The sequence below is a fragment of the Peromyscus californicus genome, unplaced genomic scaffold (genome assembly GCF_007827085.1).
Source record: "Peromyscus californicus insignis strain IS unplaced genomic scaffold, ASM782708v3 Scaffold_4__1_contigs__length_199733344, whole genome shotgun sequence".
Classification (NCBI taxonomy): Eukaryota; Metazoa; Chordata; class Mammalia; order Rodentia; family Cricetidae; genus Peromyscus; species Peromyscus californicus.
The window spans coordinates 169,253,205-169,274,825 of NW_026294562.1; the positions used below are offsets into that span (position 1 = coordinate 169,253,205).

The following is a 21,621-nucleotide window of genomic DNA, read 5'->3' on the forward strand; positions in this document are numbered from 1 at the left end:
TTCCCAACAGTCCGTTACCGGGGGAAATCAAGTCACTCGTTGTGGGGAAAGCAAGCCAGGTCGGATCTCGGAGGACCCGCCTACCCCCCCCAATTTTGCTCACGTGGTTTCTTCCAACACAGTCTTAAAGGGGCAGTGACCCAGCCAGGCCGCGGCTCTTAAAGAGACAGAAGGCCGACTGTGCAGACACTCCTGTAAGAGCCGGGTGAGAATTCCGGTTGGCAGGGTTGTGCTTTCAAAGCGAGAGTGTGTTTTGGGACGTCCCTGACACGGCGAGAGCGGAAGGCTTGAGTGGACGAGGTCGGAAAACAGAGGAGTGCGGGCCATCGGAGCATGTAAAGTACCAACGGGAGGCGGAGTTTCTGGAGTTTCTGGGGTAAGCGGGAAACCGAGGGGGAGGAGTCCTCGGGGTCAGGGGAGGAGCCCCGGACCCCAGAGCCCGGAGCTTGGCTCCAAACGGAGTGAGGGTTAGTGGGTCGGGTGAGACTCGTAGATGTGGACTCGGTGTCCTGCGCGGGACGTATTCCCCACCGCTCCGAGGGAGGTAGAGGTGCAGCTGGCCGACCCCTCCTTGCCCCGCGGCCCCAGTAAACAGCTGCACGTGGACGCGGGGTTTGGGGGACGCGCCCACGCCCCTTCCCAGCAGTACTGCAGCGCGTGGGGCGGCGGGTGGAGCCGCGGCACGGCGGCGAGACAGGGTGACCCGACTGCATTCCTGGCCGGTGTGTCAGCGTCGCGTCCCGCCCCCTCCGCGGAGATTTCGGAGACTCCTCCAGAATTGGGATGCTCCCCCTTCTCCTGCGGCTTTCGAGAACTCAGAGGGGGCCAAGGAGACAGGGAAGGGTTCCTTCGGCCAGGGATCCCCAGACTGTGTGTCCCTCCGCGCGTGGGCTAGCGCCTCTGGGGCTCGCCCTTTGAGGGCTCCAGGACTCCAATTCCCAGAGGACCCGAGGGTGGCTGGAGGGGGACTGGGCTCAGGATTGCTGCTGGGGATTGTAGTCCAGCCTGTTGCTAGGCACGCCACTCAAGCGCCAACGCGGGTTTTTGTGCTGTTTTGTTTTGTTTTTGAGACATGGTCTTCCTGTGTAGCCCAGGGTGGCCTCTAACTGGCAGAGATGCCCCTGACTCTTAACTCCCGAGTGCTAAGATTAAAGGCCCCTTACTTTTATTTTTATTTTACGTAGACAGGTAAGCCGGGGCTCGGGTCCTTTTCTCGCCGTAGTATTGGGTCGTGTGAATTTCTCCCCGCCTGGGAAACTGAGCCTGGAGAGTGGGTTCGGGCTCAGGGGTTCTTCCCCTGCACCCGCAGTGAAGTGGGGGTCTGGACTCCTGTGCATTTCACCGTCCAGGGCGCCCTCGATCTTCTGGTCCTCGCTCTTGCTGTCTGTGAAATGGATCGCGCCTGACTCCAAAAGGGAATGTCCCAGGCTGCGCCCCGCCCCTCCGGGACTACAAATCCCAAGGTGCTCGAGGCGACCGCCGCTCTCCCTCCCCCGCGGGACACGCCTCCCTCCAGTCAGAGTCACGTCGTCTAACCTGTTCCCCGGCGACTGCCCCGCCCCGTCCTCCGCTCCCCGCCGCTGGAGCCGGAGCCGGAGCCCGAGGAAAAGCCCCCCGGTGCCAGGATCTGCCCCGGACGCGTGAGTTCCACCCCACCTGGGGTCTGCCACCCTAGAACCTGACACCGCGTCCCTGGGAGCACTTGGTGGGACCTCGGACCTTAAGTCCCGGGGCAAAGTGTGGGCGCTCACGCCTGGGTCCCTGGAAAGAGGCAACTGGGGTGCCGGCTTCACTGGGCATATGGATGGGGTCTCGGACTCCTGAGATCTTAGGAGTACTCGGAGCCTTTAGTCCTGGGGAGCCATTGGAGCTGGAATTCTTGAATACTTTAATTGGGGGACTCTTGGAAGTGTCTCGGGGGGATGTTGGGGGTCTCGGGTCTCTGACTTTTGGGTAGATGTGGGAGGTTAGGACGTTCTAGAAGGGTTGGGCGCCCGGGCGCCCTCCAGCTGCCTCCAGCACCGAGCCACCAGGTCTTTGCGTCAAATAGTGGCACTGGGGTAGTGGATTCTGGTTTTTGAGAAGAGTGGGACAAGCACGGAGCGGGGGGAACGTGGGTCCCTCAGAGGCTATGTCCCGGCGCTACACCCCACTTTCTGGTTTTGGGGTGGGGGCAGGGGATGAGAAACCGGGGCAGCTCTTCAACCTCTTGTGTGCCGCTGAGCGAATCCCCAACATGTCATTAACCGGGGCGTCAGACCTGCCTAACCAGAGGAGGCACATCCGACCCAAGGCGCCCCCTAGCGGAGACGGGGTCGGACCTCTTGTTGCCCCATTGGGGTGGGAAATAACTGGGGTTTGCTGAGGTCATTGTAGAGCCCAGGCTAGAATAACAGGACCGCGGGGCTGGATCCGGGAGGCTTGTGTGACTGCTGCATTTACACAGAACGAAAGGGGTAAACCGAGGCTGGTGGGCCATACAGGCAGCTGAGTTTGAGATCTCCTTCCCTCCTTGACAGCTGTCTGTGGAAAGAATTCCTTCACTCCCACCAGATTTTTCTAATTAGCCTTCTTCCTCCCGGGGTGGGGTTCCTCCCTCTGACCCAGAGGTGAGAAATGTCACCTCCACTTCCATCTGTCTGACCTGAGGTATTGTGGGAGATAAGGGAGGGATGGAGGCTAATTCTGGAGGTGTCTGTCTGTCCTTGAGCCTGGGAGAGGGCAGGAGCAGGCAGGCAATTCCCTCTGTCTCTCCACCTCTGGGCCCTTACGTGGTGTGTGTGTGTGTGTGTGTGTGTGTGTGTGTGTGTGTGTGTGTGTGTGTGTTGAGAAGCCCAGCGGGGGACAAGGATCTGAAGAGGGAGGGTTAATGCCTGGAAGGACACCCGCTGACAGCCTGAAATGAAATTAAAAAATAATAGTCACAGCTGCCAACACAGTCCTGCCGGGTTCAGGTCAGGATGGATCTCCCCGTCCACAGAAGCATTTGGCAAGCGCCCAAAGGTAGGAACAGTGAGTTCCACCTTTCAGGGCAGTTTGTTGACCCCGGGGAGGACTCCTCCCTAGCACTGGGGAAACTGAGGCTGGCAAACACACACCACCCACACCCTGGGATCTTGCCAGTTTCTGTCTGGAATCTTCCAGGGTTCTCACCCTGCCGTAGTCCTGCATTCCTGGGGAAATCACTGTTGCCGGTGGGAAGTTTAGGGTTCTATGGTCCAAAAGCTCAGGCAGTTGGGACCACTGGCAACAGAGCCCAGGGCTCTTAGAATCACAGAAAGAAGGGGTTGTTGGCATATGGGCTTGGAAGGTAGACTGCTCGTCCAGCATGCAGGAATCCTCAGGGTTCGGTCCCCAGAACTGAATAAACCAGACTGTCATGTTACATGCCAGTATTTCCAGCACTGGGAGGTGGAGGCAGGAGGATTGGAAGTTTAAGTATACCATGGATGCTGGGTAGGGGTGGCACACGCCTTTCAATCCCAGCACTAGGGAGGCAGAGGCAGGCATATCTCTGGATTCGAGGCTAGCCTGGTCTACAGAGTGAGTTCCAGGACAGCTCAGAGTACACTGAGAAACAAAAAACAAAACAAAACAAAAACCAGAACCACTGTGGGGCGTGGTGGTACTTTTAATCCTAGCACTAGGGAGGCAGGGAAAGGCAGATCTCTGAATTCCAGGTCAGCCTGGTCTACATAGATCCAGACAAGCCAGGGTTATGTAAACAAACCAACCAACCAAGATCCCTCACAGAAGAGTCTCTGAAGAATCTACAGCGCCTGGGTTTTCGTCCCTGGCTCTGAGCCTGCCCGTGTGCGATTGATCCCCCTGGCCTCAGAGACTGAACCCAAGCCATGTGCGAGCTACATTAGCCACTCTATTGCTGGGAGCTGAAGTTCAGCTCTTGTTTGTTGGAGACAATGTCGCTTATGTAACCCTGGGTGGCTTTGAACTAGAGATCCTCCTGCCTCAGTGTCCTGAGTGCTCATCTGTGTTACCCTAGAGAACCATGGAGGAAGGCTGGTAGAGTAACAGTCCAGGATGCGAGACATTCAGTCCTTAAATTGCACTGTTGTAAACACTGTATAATTTAGGTCCTCCGATGCTCACACCTCCTCTAGGTGAAGGCATTAATCCCCCCAAACACACACACGCACACGCACGCACGCACGCACACATGCACAGAGTACACATGAGGAAACCGAGGGAGAAAGAAGATGTCACAATAACTAGCTCAAGGCCGAGGGCTAGCTAGGGGAAGTCCCTAGCCCATTCCACAGAGACAAACATCAAGTCTGACCCGGCTAGAGTGGAGGATTACACTTTGGGTGTTCCCAACCCATCCCGGTCCCTGACCTGGATCCCACTGACTCCTTCAGGAAGCCCAATAAGATCCTTCAACTCTGAGAGCCTGGCTGGGGTGCAGAGGAGGCCGGGCAAGGTCTTGAGATCTAAGGGTGGAGCAGAGATGGGAGCCTGTTGAAGGGGGAGCTAGAATTGGAGAGGAGCCCAAGGAAGAAGACCTGAGGGTGGAGGGCAGGGACAGGAGCCTGGGAACAGAGGCTCTGCTTCCCCTGGCTCGCCCCGCTCCCTGGCCCCAGGGAGCTGTGCACCTGCCCGGGCCCGCCTCGCATTCCCCGGGCCTGAGCTCAGCCATTGCGCCCGCGGGGGACGCGCGCCCCCTGGCGGTCGCAGTGTCCCTGCCACCCACAACAGCGCTGGGAACAGCTTTGCTTCAGAACCAGAAATGAGGGTCCTAGCCAGTTGATAATGGTGCATGTGCCAAAGGATCCTCTTCGTGTCGGATACTGGGAACTGAATTCCTGTCCTCTGGAAGAACAGGCACGTACCTGCTGAGCCATGTCTCAGCCCTCTGGGCACACATGAGTGCCGGTGCCTACGGAGGTCGAGGCCGCAGCTGGAGCTGGTATATGCAGCTGGGAACTGGAACTCTGGTCCTCCACACTCTCAATGGCGGAGCCACCGCTCCAGCCTGGAGACCAGGTCTTTTCCGCTCTGGTTGGCCTGACCATGAGATGTAAACAAGCCTGGCTATCTTCAGACCTCTGCCTTTGAAAGCTGGCGTTACAGGCTTGTGCCACCATGCCCAGCCCTTTATTTAAACTTTGATTTTGAGATAGGGTTGCCCAGGCTGGCCCCTTCGGTGTACTCTGCTGCCCAGACAGACCTTGAACTCTTCCTCAGCCTCCTAAGTAAGCTGGGATTACAGGTGTGTGCGGCCAGGCCTGACTGTACTGTCTACTTTCTGAGGCCTGATTCCTCTTGCATCTTCTGTCTAGATAGATCTTTGCACTGGTCCAGTGAGATAACCCATTTATCTTTGTTTTACAAGTTAAGCAACTGAGGCACTCTTCTCAGGGCCTTCCAGACTTCACCTCTCCATCTCTGGTTTCTGGCTTGTGGTGGACTCCAGGAGAGTGCAATTCTGGGACAGGCAGAGAGCACAGCGGGAAAACTAGAAATTGTGGGCAAAACAAATCAAAGAATTCTAGAATGTTCAAGAGATAGAATCTTGGACTTGGATCCTAATTTTTCTACTAGGGATTGAACTTGGGGCCTCACTAATGATAGTCAGAGCTCCACTATTGAGCTACACCCACAGGCCCTCACTGAGGGGGTGGGATTCTAGGCAGGGGCTCTACCACTGAGCCACACCCCCAGCCCCTCACTGTGGATTCTAGGCAGGGGCTCTACCACTGAGCCACACCCCAGCCCCTCACTGGGGGATTCTAGGCAGGGGCTCTACCACTGAGCCACACCCCCAGCCCCTCACTGGGGGATTCTAGGCAGGGGCTCTACCATTGAGCTAGATCCCCATTTCCAGTTCAGAAATTGCTCTCAGTAGACACTTAAGCTTTCAGGTCCATCTTTGTAGAGCTCCCCATCTCAGAGTCCTTACTGGGTGGGGTGATGCTGTCTGCAGCTCCAGCCACAGAGAGGCAGGAGGGACCATTAGTAAGGTTCCTGGACAGTCTGGGCTACACAGTGAGACCAAATACAACATCAAGTTTCAGAGTGGAGCCCTCTTTGAGATCAGAAGGGCCTTTCGGAATACTTAGTTTAAATCCTCCTGCTTGTGGGGATCTCAGGAGTCAGGGAGTCTCCGGCCCTAGGAGTGGAGAGAACTCAAGGTCACGCATGCTCAGATGAGCCACCAGCTCCAACAGGTTCTGTTCCTCGTGGCTTCCCAGGCAGAGGCTGGTGTCAACATGTCCCAGCTGGCCCCACGGCCTACACCTTTACCGCCAAAGCTAAAAGGTGACAGAGCTGGCGGGCGTGGCGGCTGTCATGGGGATAAAGATGGCCGGTGTAACCGGTTCCCAGCGGCCTAGCTTCCTCTTGCTGGCTGGTGACCACAGCTGCCTCTCTGGCCCTGGCCAGCCCCCTGTTCCTCCTCTTAACAATGGATCAGTGTGAACAGGGCCTCTTGTAGACAGTGGCAGAGAGGAAGCAGTGATGTCCCCACCCCTGGCTGTCTTGGAACTCTCTCTATAGACCAGGCTGGCCTCCAACTCAGAGATCCACCTGCCTCTGCCTCCCGAGTGCTGGAATTAAAGGCCTGCGCTACCACTGCCCGGCTGATTGATTTCATTTTTAAGTATGTGTATGTATGTTGGTATGTGCACATGAGTGCCGGTGCTCTCTGAGGCTGGAGAGGATGTTGGATTCCTTGGCGCTGGAGTTCCAGGCAGCTGTGGGCCGCTCCATATGAGTGCTGAGAACTGAACTCAGGCTCCTTGAAACAGTAGGAAGTGCCCAGAGCTGCTGAACAATCCTACCCCAGGGTTCTTTCTTTTCTTACCTTTTATTTCTTCTTTTTGCTTTTTGAGACAGGGTCTTGTATTTTCTAGGCTAACCTCCAACTTGCTGAGTAGCCAAGGCTGAGTCTTAACTCATGATCCTCTTGCCTGCACCCCCCCAAGTGCTGGGATGAAGGGGTGCACCACAGACGTGGCCTTGGCCCCAAGCTGTCTGAGTTGTATTTTCTTGCTTCTTACCAAAAGGTTTTTTGTGTGTATGCTGCTGTGTATGGAGTATGTATGTGTGCTCCTGTGGGTGGGGTGTGTGTATGCTGCTGTGTATGGAGGATGTATGTGTGCTGTGGGTGGGGTGTGTGTGTCTCTCTCTGTGTGTGATGTGGTAGTGTGTAGTGTTTCTGTGTGTGGAGTATGTTGCTATGTATCGTGTGTTGGTGTGTCCTTGCACATGGAAGCCCGGGGTCAATATCACATATCCTCCGCCTTATGTGTGGTTGTTTTTCTAGATTTATTTCTTTTGTTTTATGTGTATGAGTGCATGTCTGTGCACCATGTGTGTGCCTGATGCCCATGGAGGCCAGAAGAAGGTGTTGGATCCTCTGGAACTGGAGTTACAGATGGTTGTGAGCTGCCATGTGGATGCTGGGAATCCAGCCTCCTGACCTCTGAGCCATCTCTCCATCCCCCACCTTAGTTTTTGAGACAGGGTCCCTTTCTGAATAGATTTGGCAAGAGTAGCTAAGCAGCCACTGCCTGTCTCTGCTTCCTGTAGCTGGCATTCCCAGCATGCACCTGCACTCCCAGCATGCACCTGCTCTCTCAGAGTGCTCACTCTGTAGCCCAGGCTAGACTGAATGCATTCTGTAGCCCAGGCTGGTCTGGAGCTAGAAATCCTTTACAGCTGCCTCCTGAGAGCTAACATTACAGGTGAATGGCACATGCCTGGCTCATAACTATTGTTTAGAGGTGGAGTGGGAGCTGTGGATGTGGCTCAGCTGGTAACGTGCATACGTAATGTGCGTGAAGCCCTGGGTCCATTCCCAGTACCACACAATCCACCTGGTGCTCCAGGAGGCCTATAATCTCAGCACTCAAGGTGTAGAGGCAGGAAGATCAGAAGTTTGAGATCAACCTAAATTACATACAAGCTTTAGACCAGCCTGGGCTACGTGAGATCCTGTTCCAAACAACAACAGCAAAAACAGGTTGGAGAGATGGCTCAGAAGTTAAGAGCACTTGTTGCTATTGCAGAGGACCCAGGTTCAATTCCCAGCACTCATATGGTGCTTCACAACTATTTATGACTATTTCTAGGGGATCTGACACCCTCTTCTGATCACCATGGACTCCAAGCATGCAGACGTGTAGACACTCCTACACATAAAATAACCTAAAAATGAACAAAACAAAAACCAAACAACAAACTTATTGTGCAGGTACAGGTCTGTAGTCCAAAAGTCCCGGAGGACAAGGCAAGCCAAAGATTGTGAGTTTGAAGCCTATGTAGTTTTAGGCTACATAAAGTTTTCCAGGCTACCCTGAATACTTAAAAAGACCCTGTGTCAACATGAGAAGTAAAATGATAGCTGAAGGTGTGGCTCAGTGGTAGAGCCCCTGTCTAGAACCCCCCAGTGAGGGGCTGGGGTGTGGCTCAGTGGTAAAGCCCCTGCCTAGAATCCCCCAGTGAGGGTCTGGGGGTGTGGCTCAGTGGTAGAGCCCCTGCCTAGAATCCTCCAGTGAGGGGCTGGGGGTGTGGCTCAGTGGTAGAGCCCCTGCCTAGAATCCCCCAGTGAGGGGCTGGGGTGTGGCTCAGTGGTAGAGCCCCTGCCTAGAACCCCCCAGTGAGGGGCTGGGGTGTGGCTCACTGGTAGAGCCCCTGCCTAGAATCCCCCAGTGAGGGGCTGGGGTGTGGCTCAGTGGTAGAGCCCCTGCCTAGAATCCCCCAGTGAGGGGCTGGGGGTGTGGCTCAGTGGTAGAGCCCCTGCCTAGCATGTATGTGGCACTGTCTTTAATCCTCATTACAGCAATAAACAAAACAAAACAAAAATCAACAACAAAGCATCTGGTGGTGTCTCTTAATCCCTAGTAAACATTCATTAAAGTAACAATTATTTCAGCCTCAGTTCAATATCACATGATAGGTGATGGAAAGATTCTTTGTCCCAAACTTTTTGTTTTGTTTTGGTTTTTTGTTTTCCAAGATAGGGTTTCTCTGTGAAACAGTCCTGGCTGTCCTGGAACTCACTCTGTAGACCAGACTAGCCGCAAACTCACAGAAATCCGCCTGCTTCTGCCTCTCCAGTGCTGGGATTAAAGGCGTGCACCACCACCGCCTGGCTATCCCAAACTTTTCTAGAATGGCTTTGGACTTCTATGTAGCTTATGGACGTGGACAGAGTTTTGAAGGAATTGGTATTTCGGAGACTTAATGGCTGTTGAGAGTCCCGGCTTCCCTGAGGGTGGGGCCTGGAGGGGCGTGGCCTGAAGGGTCTGAGCAAGTTCTCCATCCAGGCAGGCACCCTGGTCCGGCCGGCACCATGGACAGCGAAGCATTCCAGAATGCGAGGGATCTTCTGGATCTGAACTTCCAGTGTGAGCTGGGGGCAGGGGCGGATGGGCGGGGCCCGGCAAGGGGCGTGGCGGGGTGGAGGGGGCGCGGTCCTGACCTCCGCTCCCACCCACCCAGCGCTGGCCATGAAGCACATGGATCTGAAGCAGATGGAGTTGGACACCGCAGCCGCCAAAGTGGACGAATTGACCAAGCAGTTAGAGTCCCTGTGGTCAGACTCGCCAGCACCTCCTGGCCCACAGGCTGGAGTTCCCCCTAGGGTGAGCTTGGTGACCCCCAAAGCCAGCTTCTCTCCATGCCCCAGGGAAGGCTTGAATTTCTAAGGGTGTGCAGGTTGTGAGGTATGCAAGGCCATCTAGAAGAGAGGCATGGAGAGCAGGCTGGTAATCCCTGCACTAGGGAAACTAAGGCAGAAGGATCAATTCAGTGCCAGCCTCTCTACTTCGTAGTGAGTTCAAGGAGGCTGGATAAATTGGTAGAATGTTTGCCTAGCATGAATGAAGGTCTGGGTTCCGTCTCCCATACCGTATAAAATCAAGGCTTGCAGCACACACCTGTTATACTGGAGAGGCCGAGGAAGATAAGGAATTCACGGCCACCCTCAGCTACATGGAGACCTTCAGGCTAGCCTGAGCTTCGTGAGAGACCCTGTCTCAAAAATTATTTATTTGTTTGTTTGGTTTTGGTTTTTTTCAAGACAGGGTTTCTCTGTGTAGTTTTGGCGCCTGTCCTGGATCTTGCACTGCAGACTAGGTTGGCCTCGAACTCACAGAGATTCGCCTGGCTCTGCCTCTCGAGTGCTGAGATTAAAGGCGTGTGCCACCACCGCCCAGCATTATTTATTATTTTTTAAGACAGAGTCTCAGTATGTAGCCCTAGCTAGCCTGGAACTCACAGAGACCCACCTGCGAATGCTGGAATTAAAGGTGTGAGCCTGCCCACTCTCCACCCCACCCCCGACACACACACACACACACACACACACACACACACACGCACGCACGCACGCACGCACGCACGCAGAGACACGGTTTCTCTGTGTACAATCCAGACTCTCCTGGAACTCACTCTGTAGACCAGGCTGGCCTCAAACTCACAGAGATCCGCCTGCCTCTGCTTCCCAAGTGCCGGGATTAACGTGGAGGAAAAAGTGAAAACTCACGTGAAGCAAAAGGCCTTTTCTTAAGTCATAAAAAAGAGCCAGTAACAAGCTAGACCCCCCCTCGCGCCCAGGCTTTGCCCACACTCCGTACCTGATGCTCGAAGTCAGCAGGCCCAATCTGACTGATGGAAAGCATTGACTTTCCATCACCTACGCTGATCCACCCCACTCACCCCCTATCGTCTCCTCTGACTCTTCCATGCCCGACTTCCCCACAGATGTCCCGGTACAGCACCAGCCCCATCCCGGAGCATTTTGGTAGCAGAGGGTCCCCCCAGAAGACATCCACCGATGGCACAGAGGCCCGTTTTGGACGCTCGGAGAGTGCCCCGTCCCTGCACCCCTACAGCCCTCTGTCCCCCAAGGGCCGGCCGTCCTCCCCACGCACCCCCATCTACCTGCAGCCCGATGCCTACAGCAGCCTGGAGCGCGCGCCATCGCCCAGACCCCGCGCCTTTGACGGGGCGGGCAGTCCCCATGGCCGGGCGCCGTCCCCGCGGCCGGTGACTGGCTCACTGCGCCAGCCGGGCCCTCCGACGCCCTTCGACTACCTGGGCCGCTCAGGGTCCCCCCGGGGCAGCCCTCTAGCCGAGGGGCCCCAAGCCTTCTTCCCAGAACGGGGACCTTCCCCACGTCCACCCGCTGCAGGCTATGACGCGCCGGCTGCGTTCGGGAGCCCCCTGCTGGGCGCGGGTGGCAGTGCCTTCGCCCCGCCGCTACGCGCACAAGGTACACGGACCCACTCTTAGGGAGGCTGGCCCGGTCTAGTCTATGCTTACACCCTCACTCACGCACCCGTTCCCCCAGACGACCTGACGCTGCGCCGGAGGCCCCCGAAAGCCTGGAACGAGTCTGACTTAGACGTAGCTTATGAGAAAAAGCCTTCACAGACAGCGAGCTATGAACGTGAGTGACAGTGTATGGGGTGACCTGGAGGACAGGGGTCTGGAGTCCATCCTAACGATGTGTGTTTTGCAGGGCTGGATGTCTTTACACGGCCTGCCTCGCCGGGCCTGCAGCTCTTACCCTGGAGAGAGAGCAGCCTGGATGGGCTGGGGAGCAGTGGCAAGGTGAGAGGCAGGTGGGCAGCACAAGTGTGAAGGTGGAGGGTCCGTGTGTGTGTGTGTGTGTGTGTGTGTGTGTGTGTGTGTGTGTGTGTGTTCTTATGCTCTTTATGGTGGGAGGCTGAGGATTGAATCTAGGGCCTAGTTCATTCTAAGTGAGTGGATAGCACTAAGCCAGGCCCCCAGCCCTTCACTGGGGGATTCTAGGCAGGGGCTCTATTACTAAGCTAGCCATATCCACAAACTTCTGCTTAGTTTTCAATAAACTGATTTGAATCCTACCTCAGCCTTCTGAGTGGCAGCCTCCAAGCATGGACTCTCTTCCTCGTGTGTGTGTGTGTGTGTGTGTGTGTGTGTGTGTGTGTGTGTGTGTTTTCTATAGTCCACACTGGTCTTATAGTCAAGGCAGTCCTGCCCCAGCCTGGGACCACTGGTGTGGGCCATCATAGACATGTTCTTGCCTTTCCCTCATCCCCTTGCCCTGAACCTAAGTTCCTTCCTCTTCCCTTTCTCTCTCCCCCTTGCAGGACAACATCACCAGTGCCACATTGCCACGCAATTACAAGGTGTCCCCTCTGGCCACCGACAGGCGTTCTGACATAGGCGGTTACCGCCGCTCTATGGGCTCAGCAGGGCCCTCGGGCACTTTGCCCCGCAGCTGGCAGCCCGTCAGCCGCATCCCCATGCCCCCCTCCAGCCCCCAGCCCCGCAACGCACTGCGCCAGCGCCCCATACCCCTCAGCATGATCTTTAAGCTCCAGAATGCTTTCTGGGAGCATGGAGCCAGCAGGGCTGTGCTCCCGGGATCCCCCATCTTCTCCCGAGCACCCCCACCCAAGCTGCCTCCCCAGCCACCCCCTCAGCCACCCCCCCAGCCCCAACCTCAGATGCCCCCCCAGTCCCAGGCCCAGCCTCAGACTCCGGCACCTCAACAGACTTGGCCTCCCATGAATGAAGGTGAGTCAGCTGAAGGGGTCCCAGCACAAATGATGGGGACCAGAGCAGCCGGGCAGCCAGGACAGCCAAGCCTGAGTCCAGACACTGTCCCTGAAGAGAGCCGGGCCAGATAAACCTGGGAATGCACACAGGAGCCAGGGTTACATGGTGGTTGAGCCAAGTCCCATGCTGGGAAGCTCGGGGCATGCACTTTAATAACCTCTCTGAACCTTGTGTTCTTCCTGAGTGTAAAAGCTGAATCCTGAGAAAGCCCTATCTTTTGGGACATGGTACTAAAGCCGTATCAAGTCTTGGAAATAAGGCCCAGTGCATAGCAAGAGCAGGTTGCCCTGTGAAAAGAGCATCACAGTGTTTACTTGTAGGTTTGTGCCAGACACTGGGATGGTGGATAAAGACCAGTTTAATGTTCTGAAGCGCCGCTGTGGAGGGAGGGGATGTAAAATAGAGACAAGAGACCCTGGGACACTAGGCTTCTGCTCTGGAAATTTCTGCATAAGATGTTAGGGAGTGAAATTCTTAGGATCCTAGAAAACCAAGTTTATTGTTGGTGGTGGGAGTGCAGATTCCAGCTGTGTGACTTGGGGCAAGTGACTTTCCCTCTCTGAGCCTCAGATTCCTTTCTGTAAAATGGAGATGATCACTGATCTCCACAATGTAGAAGGGTGATGGGTATGTAGGGCCAAGGTGGTAGTTCAGTGCGTAGAATGTCTATCATCTGCCCTGGGTTCAATGCTCAGCACCATAAATAAATAAATCTGGCATATAGATGCTCAATAAGTAGGGGATTCCATAACATTATATTATGTACAGCCCAGGCAAAGTGTAGTCTAGAGAGGTCACACCACGCAGGAGCTGGTTACATCCTGGAAGTTACAGATCTTGGGAAACTCCTGGTTACTCTTCCTCTGACAGGGCTCTTGTTCTTTCCAGGCCTCCTCAAACCCCCTGCCGAACTGGAGCCAGAGCCAGAGCTAGAGGGGCTACTGGCTCCCGTGCTGGAGGCCGGGGACACAGACGAAGGCACTGTCACTCGGCCTCTCAGCCCCACCAGGCTACAGCCAGCATTGCCGCCCGAGGCACAGACGGTGCCTGAGCTGGAGGAGGTGGCCCGAGTGCTGGCAGAGATTCCTCGGCCCCTCAAGCGCAGAGGCTCCATGGAGCAGAGCCCTGCTGTGGCCCTGCCCCCCACCCACAAGAAACAATACCAGCTGATCATCAATAGACTTTTCCATCGGCATGGTGGCCCAGGGCCTGGCGGGCCTGAGCCAGAGCTGTCCACAATCACAGAGGGGTCTGAGGCCAGGGCAGGGCCCCCTGCTCCCGCCCCACCAGCTCCCATCCCACCCCCAGCCCCACCCCAGAGCAGTCTTCCAGAGCAGCCTCAGAGCATGGTAAGTCACTGGAGGACACTACAGTGTGTGCTCATCTCTGATACAGTTACTTTAACAAAAAAGTCTTCACCATATAGTGATTTAAATGAAACCTAGTGTTGCACCCACACGTTATCCCCTGGCTACACCACATCCATTGAGATTAGCCTGACTTCATGACCCAAGATGGCACCCACCATGCTGCAATGGAGCCTGGGAAATGTAGTCTTTTGTGTGGTTAGGGCTGGGCTCAGGGAAAAAGGGAGAGACTGGATGGATGGAGGGGTGACCTGGCACCTTGGCTTCATTTGCCTATGCCTTACCCCCAGCATTCTTTCATGAATCTCGATTTTATACCTGTGATTGATGTGAGTTTTCAGTGTGACCATGGGTTTATCTGAGACCTGGAAACCAGACAGTCTATGGTGCCTACTTTTTCTGGGCATCTGCTCTGTTTCCTGGTGAAATAAGAGTCTCTGGTCCCCAAGACTCTGGTCATCAAGGTTTGTGTGCACCAACTGCAGAGTTTTCCATCTGTCCCCATGCCACTTATTCAGCTGTACATCCTAGGGCCAGGCACTTAGCCACTCTGTGTCTATGAAATGGGGGTGAGAATAGCAGTGGCCAACTGATCAGTTTGCTGTGAGGTTTGACTGCTTACTGGGAGGTAACTGTGACCCTTCCATTGTTAACACTGACCCAGAAATTCATTGGTGCTGTTTTGTTTGTTTGTTGCCATTGTGTGTATAATATTATTAGCAATAGCAAGTCCAGGAAAGACATTTTTGGCTCAGTTTGAGGGTACAGTCCATTGTGGCAGGGAAAGGATAGCAGCAGGAACAGAAGGCAGCTGGTTACCTTGTCTCCGCAGTCAAGAAGCAGACAGATACATGCTGGTGGTTTTGGCTCTGTTCTCCTTATTCACTAGGACCCTGGCCCATAGAATGGTGGCACCAATCCAGGTGGGCCCACCTTAATTAATGCAATCTAGATACTCCTTTGCAGACCTAGCCAGAGATTTCTTTCCATGGTGATTCTACATGTGTTATTTTTAATCTGTTTTTTGGTGGTTTTTTTATGGTTTTTTTGAGACAGGGTTTCTCTGTGTAGCTTTGGAGCCTTCCTCGAACTCACTCTGTAGCCCAGGCTGGCCTCGAACTCACAGAGATCCGCCTGCCTCTGCCTCCCGAGTGCTGGGATTAAAGGCATGTGCTACCAACACCCGACTATTTTTTGGTTTTTCGAGACAAGGTTTCTCTGTGTAGCCCTGGCTGTCCTGGAACTTACTATGTAGACCAGGCTGGCCTTGAACTCACAGAGATCTGCCTGCCTCTGCCTCCTGAGTGCTGGAATTTGAGATGTTGTCAATCAAAATTAACAATCACAGTGGTTTTGTGGATTTTTTGTTTCTTTGTTTTGTTTTGTTTTAAAAAGGGTTTCAGTATATAGCCTACATTATTATCCTTGAAGATCTTCCTCTTCTTCTTCATTTTTCAAGATAGGGTTTCTCTGTGTAGCCTTGGCTGTCCTGGAACTCTTTCTGTAAACCAAGCTGGCCTCAAACTCACAGAGAACCTCCTTCCTCTGCCTGGCAAGTACTAGGATTAAAGGTGTGCGCCGCTGCCACCACCTGGCTCTAAACTGTCCTTTAACTCACTGCCTCAACCACACTACCACGCCTGTTTTACAGAAGTAATTGCTGTAGACCACCTACTCCATGTCTTCCTAGCTTGCTCTAAGATCTCAGGCTTCCTAGCCGGGCGGTGGTGGCGCACGCCTTTAATCCCAGCACTCGGGAGGCAGAGCCAGGCGGATCTCTGTGAGTTCGAGGCCAGCCTGGACTACCAAGTGAGTTCCAGGAAAGGCGCAAAGCTACACAGAGAAACCCTGTCTCGAAAAACCAAAAAAAAAAAAAAAAAAAAAAAGATCTCAGGCTTCCAGATTCCAAAGTCATAGGCTGACCTGGTAGTTGTAAAGGACCAATGTACAATGTACAAGGGCATGGCCAGCCCTCCCTACCCTCACACCTCCCTGCCTAGGTGTGAATCCTCCTGACCTGGTTTATGCCTTGGGTCTGTTTTTCCCACTGAGATGTGGGTGGGCAAGTCTCACTGAAGCCCCGCCCTGTCCTGCAGGAGATGCGCTCAGTACTGCGCAAAGTGGGCTCCCCGCGCAAGGCCCGGCGTGCACGCCTCAACCCGCTGGTGCTGCTGTTGGACGCGGCGCTGACTGGGGAGCTGGACGTGGTGCAGCAGGCGGTGAAGGAGGTGAGGTGTTCCCCCCATCCCCACCCCAGATGATAGTATAAGGAGCGGTGACGGGCAGTGCTGAGTCGTCCTCTCCCTGTTCCCAGATGAATGACCCAAGCCAGCCCAACGAGGAGGGCATCACCGCTCTGCACAATGCCATCTGCGGTGCCAACTACCCCATCGTGGACTTCCTCATCGCTGCGGGCGCCAATGTCAACTCCCCTGACAGCCACGGCTGGTGAGTCCTCCACACGCCCCTGCTGGGAGGTGGGAGGGGCCTTGGCACGGGCACTTGCGCACTTGCGGTAGGGTGGCGCTGCCGGCTGGGACCTCCCTCTCACTCACCCCTCTGCTGCCAGGACACCCCTGCATTGTGCGGCGTCATGTAATGACACTGCCATCTGTACCGCACTGGTGCAGCACGGCGCGGCCATCTTTGCCACCACACTCAGTGACGGCGCCACTGCCATCGAAAAGTGCGACCCTTACCGAGAGGGCTACGCGGACTGTGCCACCTACCTGGCAGGTGCGAGGCTGTGCCTGAGGTGGGGGTGGAGGGCGGGCGCTGGGCGACCCTCTTGGCAGATGCACGTTGATGGGCGGGGACTTGGGAGCTGCAGGCTGTACAGCTCACCTGCATTCCACCTGAGGCGCCGGCGAGCAGTCAAGATGCCAAATCCCACTGCTGTAGCGGTGCACACTTGTAATCCCAGCGCTAGGGAGGCAGAGGCAGGTAGAGTTCTGTGAGCTGCAGGCTAGCCTGGTCTAAGGAAGGACAGTATGGCACCCTGACCAGACTGCTTTGAAGTCATTTAGAGGCTGGGACACTTGTAGATATGGCTGTGTTCGCATCAGGGATCTCCAGCGACCATGCTGAATTGCGTGAGTGGGACGGTCAAGGTAGACTGCACCAGAGGCTTGCGCGTCCTCTCTGATGGTGTCATAGGTTGGCATTAGGGGTCGAGGAGCAGAAGGATTTAACATTGTATGGGGTGGGGATGGGGGCCAGGCATGCAGACCCATTCCTAAGGCTGGAGGATTGTAGTCGGAGAGCAGCTGGAGTTCTAGAAGGAACCTGTCTCAAAAAGGGGGTGGGGTGTGGATGGCAACCGTCTACAACTCCATATGACACTCCTGTACAGACGTACCTGCAGGCAAAATACCAACGCACATAAAATAAAAAAGTAAATACGTTTAAAGGGGGGGTGGGTGTGGCTCAGCTGGCAGAGTGCCTGTCTGGCATGACTGAGGTTCTGGGTTCTGTCCCCGGTACTGCCCACGCTGGCTGTGGTGGGCCACACCTGTAATGCCGCAGCTTGAGAGGTGGAGCCAGAAAGACCAAAAGTTCTGGGTCGTCCTTGGCTGTCTGCCTAGTTTGAGGCCAGCCTGGGCTACATTTGACCCTGCCTATCTTTTTTTTTTTTTTTTTTTTTTTTGGTTTTTTCGAGACAGGGTTTCTCTGTGTAGCTTTGCGCCTTTCCTGGAACTCGCTTTGGAGACCAGGCTGGCCTCGAACTCACAGAGATCCGCCTGGCTCTGCCTCCCGAGTGCTGGGATTAAAGGCGTGCGCCACCACCGCCCGGCTGACCCTGCCTATCTTAAAGAGGGAGGTGAGGGCCTGGAGAGATCACTCAGCAGTTGAGAGTATTGGGTTCAGTTCCCCGCACTGCCGTGGCGGCTCACAACCGTCTCTCTCTGTACTTCCGTGGCATCTGATGCCCTCTTCTGGTGTGCAGAAGTACATGCAGACAAAACACCCATCTACATAAAATGCATAACTAAGCAAATCTTAATAAAAAAAAAAAAAAAAAAAGGAGACAACACCAGCTGTTGGCTCTGAGTGAAGGTAGGTTGCCCGTTCTGACACACCAAGAGTCCTCAAATGCCAGAGCCCCTCACTCCCACCCACAGGCAGAGGCACAGACGGCTTTCCCCGTGGCTCATCCCTGCTGCAGCAGGGGCCGTGCCCGTCCTCTGGGTGGCGCAGTTCCTGGGCCCTGGCCTGACCGCCGTGTTCTTCGTACGTTTCCAGACGTGGAGCAAAGCATGGGGCTGATGCACAGTGGCGTCGTGTATGCGCTCTGGGACTACAGCGCCGAGTTTGGGGATGAGCTGTCCTTCCGGGAGGGCGAGTCGGTCACTGTGCTCCGGAGGGACGGGCCAGAGGAGACGGACTGGTGGTGGGCGGCACTGCATGGCCAGGAGGGCTATGTGCCACGCAACTACTTTGGGGTGAGTCCAGAGGGGACCCGGTGGGAGCCCGCTATGAATGGGTTTGGCCAGGCTGCTCTGGGGAAAGAGAAGGAGCCAGGCAAGATGATAGCATTTCTTGTTATCCCAGTACTTTGGAGGCTGAGGCACGGGAATTGCTAAGAGTTCAAGGCCAGCCTGGGCCACATAGTAAGTTTTAGGTCAGCCTAAGCTACAAATGGGCCTCCCCCGACCTCCACTGTCTCTGTCACATCTACACACACACATACACACAGAATTCATTATTGCAGTGGTGAAGGGAAGGAGTCTAGAAGAATCCATTATTGGGTGTGCGGTGGTACCGGTCAAGGGTTTCCCTTTCACTCAGGAAAGTGGATGACAGCCGCGTACAGGTTCCCCCACGTCTTCCTGCTCCTTGCCAGGGGTGTGGCTGGTGGTTCGATGGCAGCCTCTCTTCCTGGGGGTGGGAGAAGCAGGGCTGGGTTCCTGGTGTCTGACGGTCCCCTCCCCTCAGCTCTTCCCTAGGGTGAAGTCTCAGAGGAGCAAAATCTAGCAGGAATGAAGGACAGTTGTCAAGGAGAAAAGTGCAAGCCAGCCTGCCTTCCACCCGGACCGTCCCGATCCGTCTGCTGCTGCGTCTACCTGCGCCCTAATCTCCAGGGGGGTGCAGCCTGCACCACAACCTCTCTTCTTCCAGAGGCTCGAGGGAGGGCAGCCCCAGACTTACGATCAGGAAGCCGTCTTAGGCATTGGGGTGAGGCGGGGCTGAGGACCTCTGTGGCCGGGAGACCCCATACACACACACACTTGCCAAATCAGATCTGGTTCAGAGAGCCTCCTGCTGCCAGCAAGCAAGCCACGTATTGTTACAGCTGAGCCCGGGAGGGTGACCCACCCCGTCATTTCTCTCGGAGTCCTTTCCTCCCCGATTCCTCCCCGCAGCCCCCATTCCTCCCCCTGCCTTGGGGCCTGGGTGAGGTGCAGGGCTCCTCAGTAGGATGTCTGCCCCCCTCCCCCCAACCAAGTGCCTTCACACCTGTGTGGCTCTAATGTTTCTAACGACACGGGGAACTGCTTCCTTTATGAATAAAGGTAGTTTGCACAGAAACGAGCGTCGTTTTGATTCTGTCCAACGCCGGGAATGCTGTCCGTGCTGGCTAGTTTTGTCAGCCTGACACAGACCTAGACAAGGTGCTGCTCACAGAGTGTCGGTCACACATAAGTCCAATGTTTTTATTTTACTCTTCGTTTTTTGAGACAGTGTCTCACTCTATAGCTCTCACTGGCCCGGATCTTGCTATGTAGCTCAGGCTAGCCTTGAGCCTGCTTCCTTTCAAGTGTTGGCACTAAAGATGAGAGCTACCATACCCAGCTTTTTGTTTGGTTTGGTTTTTTGTTTTTGTTTTTCTTTTTTTTTTTTTTAAAGATTTATTTATTTATTATCTATACACAGTGTTCTGCTTGCTTGCATGTACCTGAACACCAGAAGAGGGCAGCAGATCTCATTACAGATGGTTGTGAACCACCATGTGGTTGCTGGGAATTGAACTCATGACTTCTGGAAGAGCAGCCAGTGCTCTTAACCTCTGAGCCACCTCTCCAGCCCCCGTTTTTTGTTTTTCAAGACAGGTTTCTCTGTGTAGTCCTGGCTGCCCTGGAACTCGCTCTGTAGACCAGGCTGGCCTTGAACTCACAGGGATCCGCCTGCCTCTGCCTCCCGAGTGCTGGAATTAAAGGTGTGTGCAAACACCTCCCTGCTCGTGTCCAGCTTTTTAAAAGATTTGAGACACGGTTTTCTTGTGCGGTCTAGGCTACCTTTAAACCTGTAATGCTCCTGCCTCAGACCCAGTTGGAACTTGGGGTGACAGATGTGCCCCACCACGTCCAGCTTTTATTATTTAGCAAAAAAGCAAAGAAAGACATTTTAATCATTAGGAAGTAGAACACAGGAAAAAGGTACAGGGAGTCAAGATTTTTAAAAGGGATATAAAGGAAAATAAAAAGATCCGGTGCCACCTCCCCCAAGTCCATCTTCAGGGTCCTGACATGGGGTTTAAGTTAAGAGAGCAAGAGGTATGTGTAGCTAAGCAGCCGGACATAGGCAAGGTGAGGTCCTGCCCATCACTGACCCATTAGCGTCTGGCTGGGTTCAACTCTGTCCTGCAAGGTGGTTTGACACATGATCAAGAACTGTGGGAAAAAGATGCAACAAAGAAAGAGAATTACAGACCAATCTCCCTCATGAACATTGATGCAAAGATACTCAACAAAACATTGGCAAACCGAATCCAAGAACACATCAAAAAAATTATCCACCATGACCAAGTAGGCTTCATCCCAGGGATGCAAGGATGGTTCAACATACGAAAATCTGTCAATGTAATCCACCATATAAACAAACTGAAAGGAAAAAACCACACGATCATCTCATTAGATGCTGAAAAGGCATTTGACAAAATCCAACACTCCTTCATGATAAAGGTCCTAGAGAGATCAGAAATAAAGGGAATATTCCTAAACATAATAAAGGTAATTTACAGCAAGTCAACAGCCAACATCAAATAAACGGAGAGAAACTCAAAGCGATTCCACTAAAATCAGGAACAAGACAAGGCTGTGCACTCTCCCCATATTTATTCAATATAGTACATGAAGTTCTAGCTACAGCAATAAGACAACAAAAGGAGATCAAAGGGATACAGATTGGAAAGGAAGAAGTCAAACTTTCACTATTTGCAGATGATATGATAATATACATAAGTGACCCCAAAAATTCAACCAGGGAATCCTACAACTGATAAACACCTTCAGTAAAGTGGCAGGATACAAGATCAACTCAAAAAAATCAGTAGCCCTCCTATACACAAATGATAAAAGGGCTGAGAAAGAAATCAGAAAAACATCACCCTTTACAATAGCCACAAATAATATGAAATACCTTGGGATAACACTAACTAAACAAAGTGAAGGGCCTTTTTGATAAGAACTTTAAATCTCTAAAGAAAGAAATTGAAGAAGATATCAGAAAATGGAAGGATCTCCCATGCTCATGGATAGGTAGGATTAACATAGTAAAAATGGCAATCTTACCAAAAGCAATCTACAGATTCAATGCAATCCCCATCAAAATCCCAACACAATTCTTCACAGACTTGGAAAGAAAAATACTCAACTTCATACAGAAAAACAAAAGACCCAGGATAGCTAAAAGAATCATGTATAATAAAACCACCTCTGGAGGCATCACCATCCCTGACCTC

At 53.8% G+C, this 21,621-nt stretch overlaps 1 protein-coding gene across 2 annotated transcripts; it reads left to right on the plus strand.

The window, feature by feature from the left end:
- Window positions 1–244: 244 nt before the first annotated feature.
- Window positions 245–19,472, plus strand: Ppp1r13l (protein phosphatase 1 regulatory subunit 13 like). Of its 2 annotated transcripts, XM_052761205.1 has the most exons (14): window positions 245–376; window positions 1,350–1,640; window positions 9,295–9,371; window positions 9,466–9,608; window positions 10,729–11,239; window positions 11,318–11,416; window positions 11,489–11,580; window positions 12,102–12,531; window positions 13,462–13,922; window positions 16,037–16,168; window positions 16,255–16,388; window positions 16,510–16,676; window positions 18,183–18,382; window positions 18,876–19,472. In XM_052761205.1, exons 3-14 carry the CDS (start codon window positions 9,317–9,319, stop codon window positions 18,912–18,914), a joined length of 2,463 nt encoding a protein of 820 aa, XP_052617165.1. In that variant the 5' UTR covers window positions 245–376; window positions 1,350–1,640; window positions 9,295–9,316; the 3' UTR covers window positions 18,915–19,472. The 2 variants fall into 2 exon arrangements, with proteins under 2 accessions (XP_052617165.1, XP_052617164.1); XM_052761204.1 differs by lacking the exon at window positions 245–376 and having other exon boundaries at window positions 1,534–1,640; window positions 9,291–9,371.
- Window positions 19,473–21,621: the final 2,149 nt, after the last annotated feature.

Excerpts from the sequence above, each read along its gene's own strand:
- Ppp1r13l (XM_052761205.1), top strand. The coding sequence starts at position 9,317 with ATGGACAGCGAAGCATTCCAGAATGCGAGGGATCTTCTGGATCTGAAC. Across the intron at positions 11,581-12,101 it reads GGCTGGGGAGCAGTGGCAAG|GACAACATCACCAGTGCCAC; the intron begins GTGAGAGGCAGG and ends TCCCCCTTGCAG. Across the intron at positions 12,532-13,461 it reads TTGGCCTCCCATGAATGAAG|GCCTCCTCAAACCCCCTGCC; the intron begins GTGAGTCAGCTG and ends TGTTCTTTCCAG.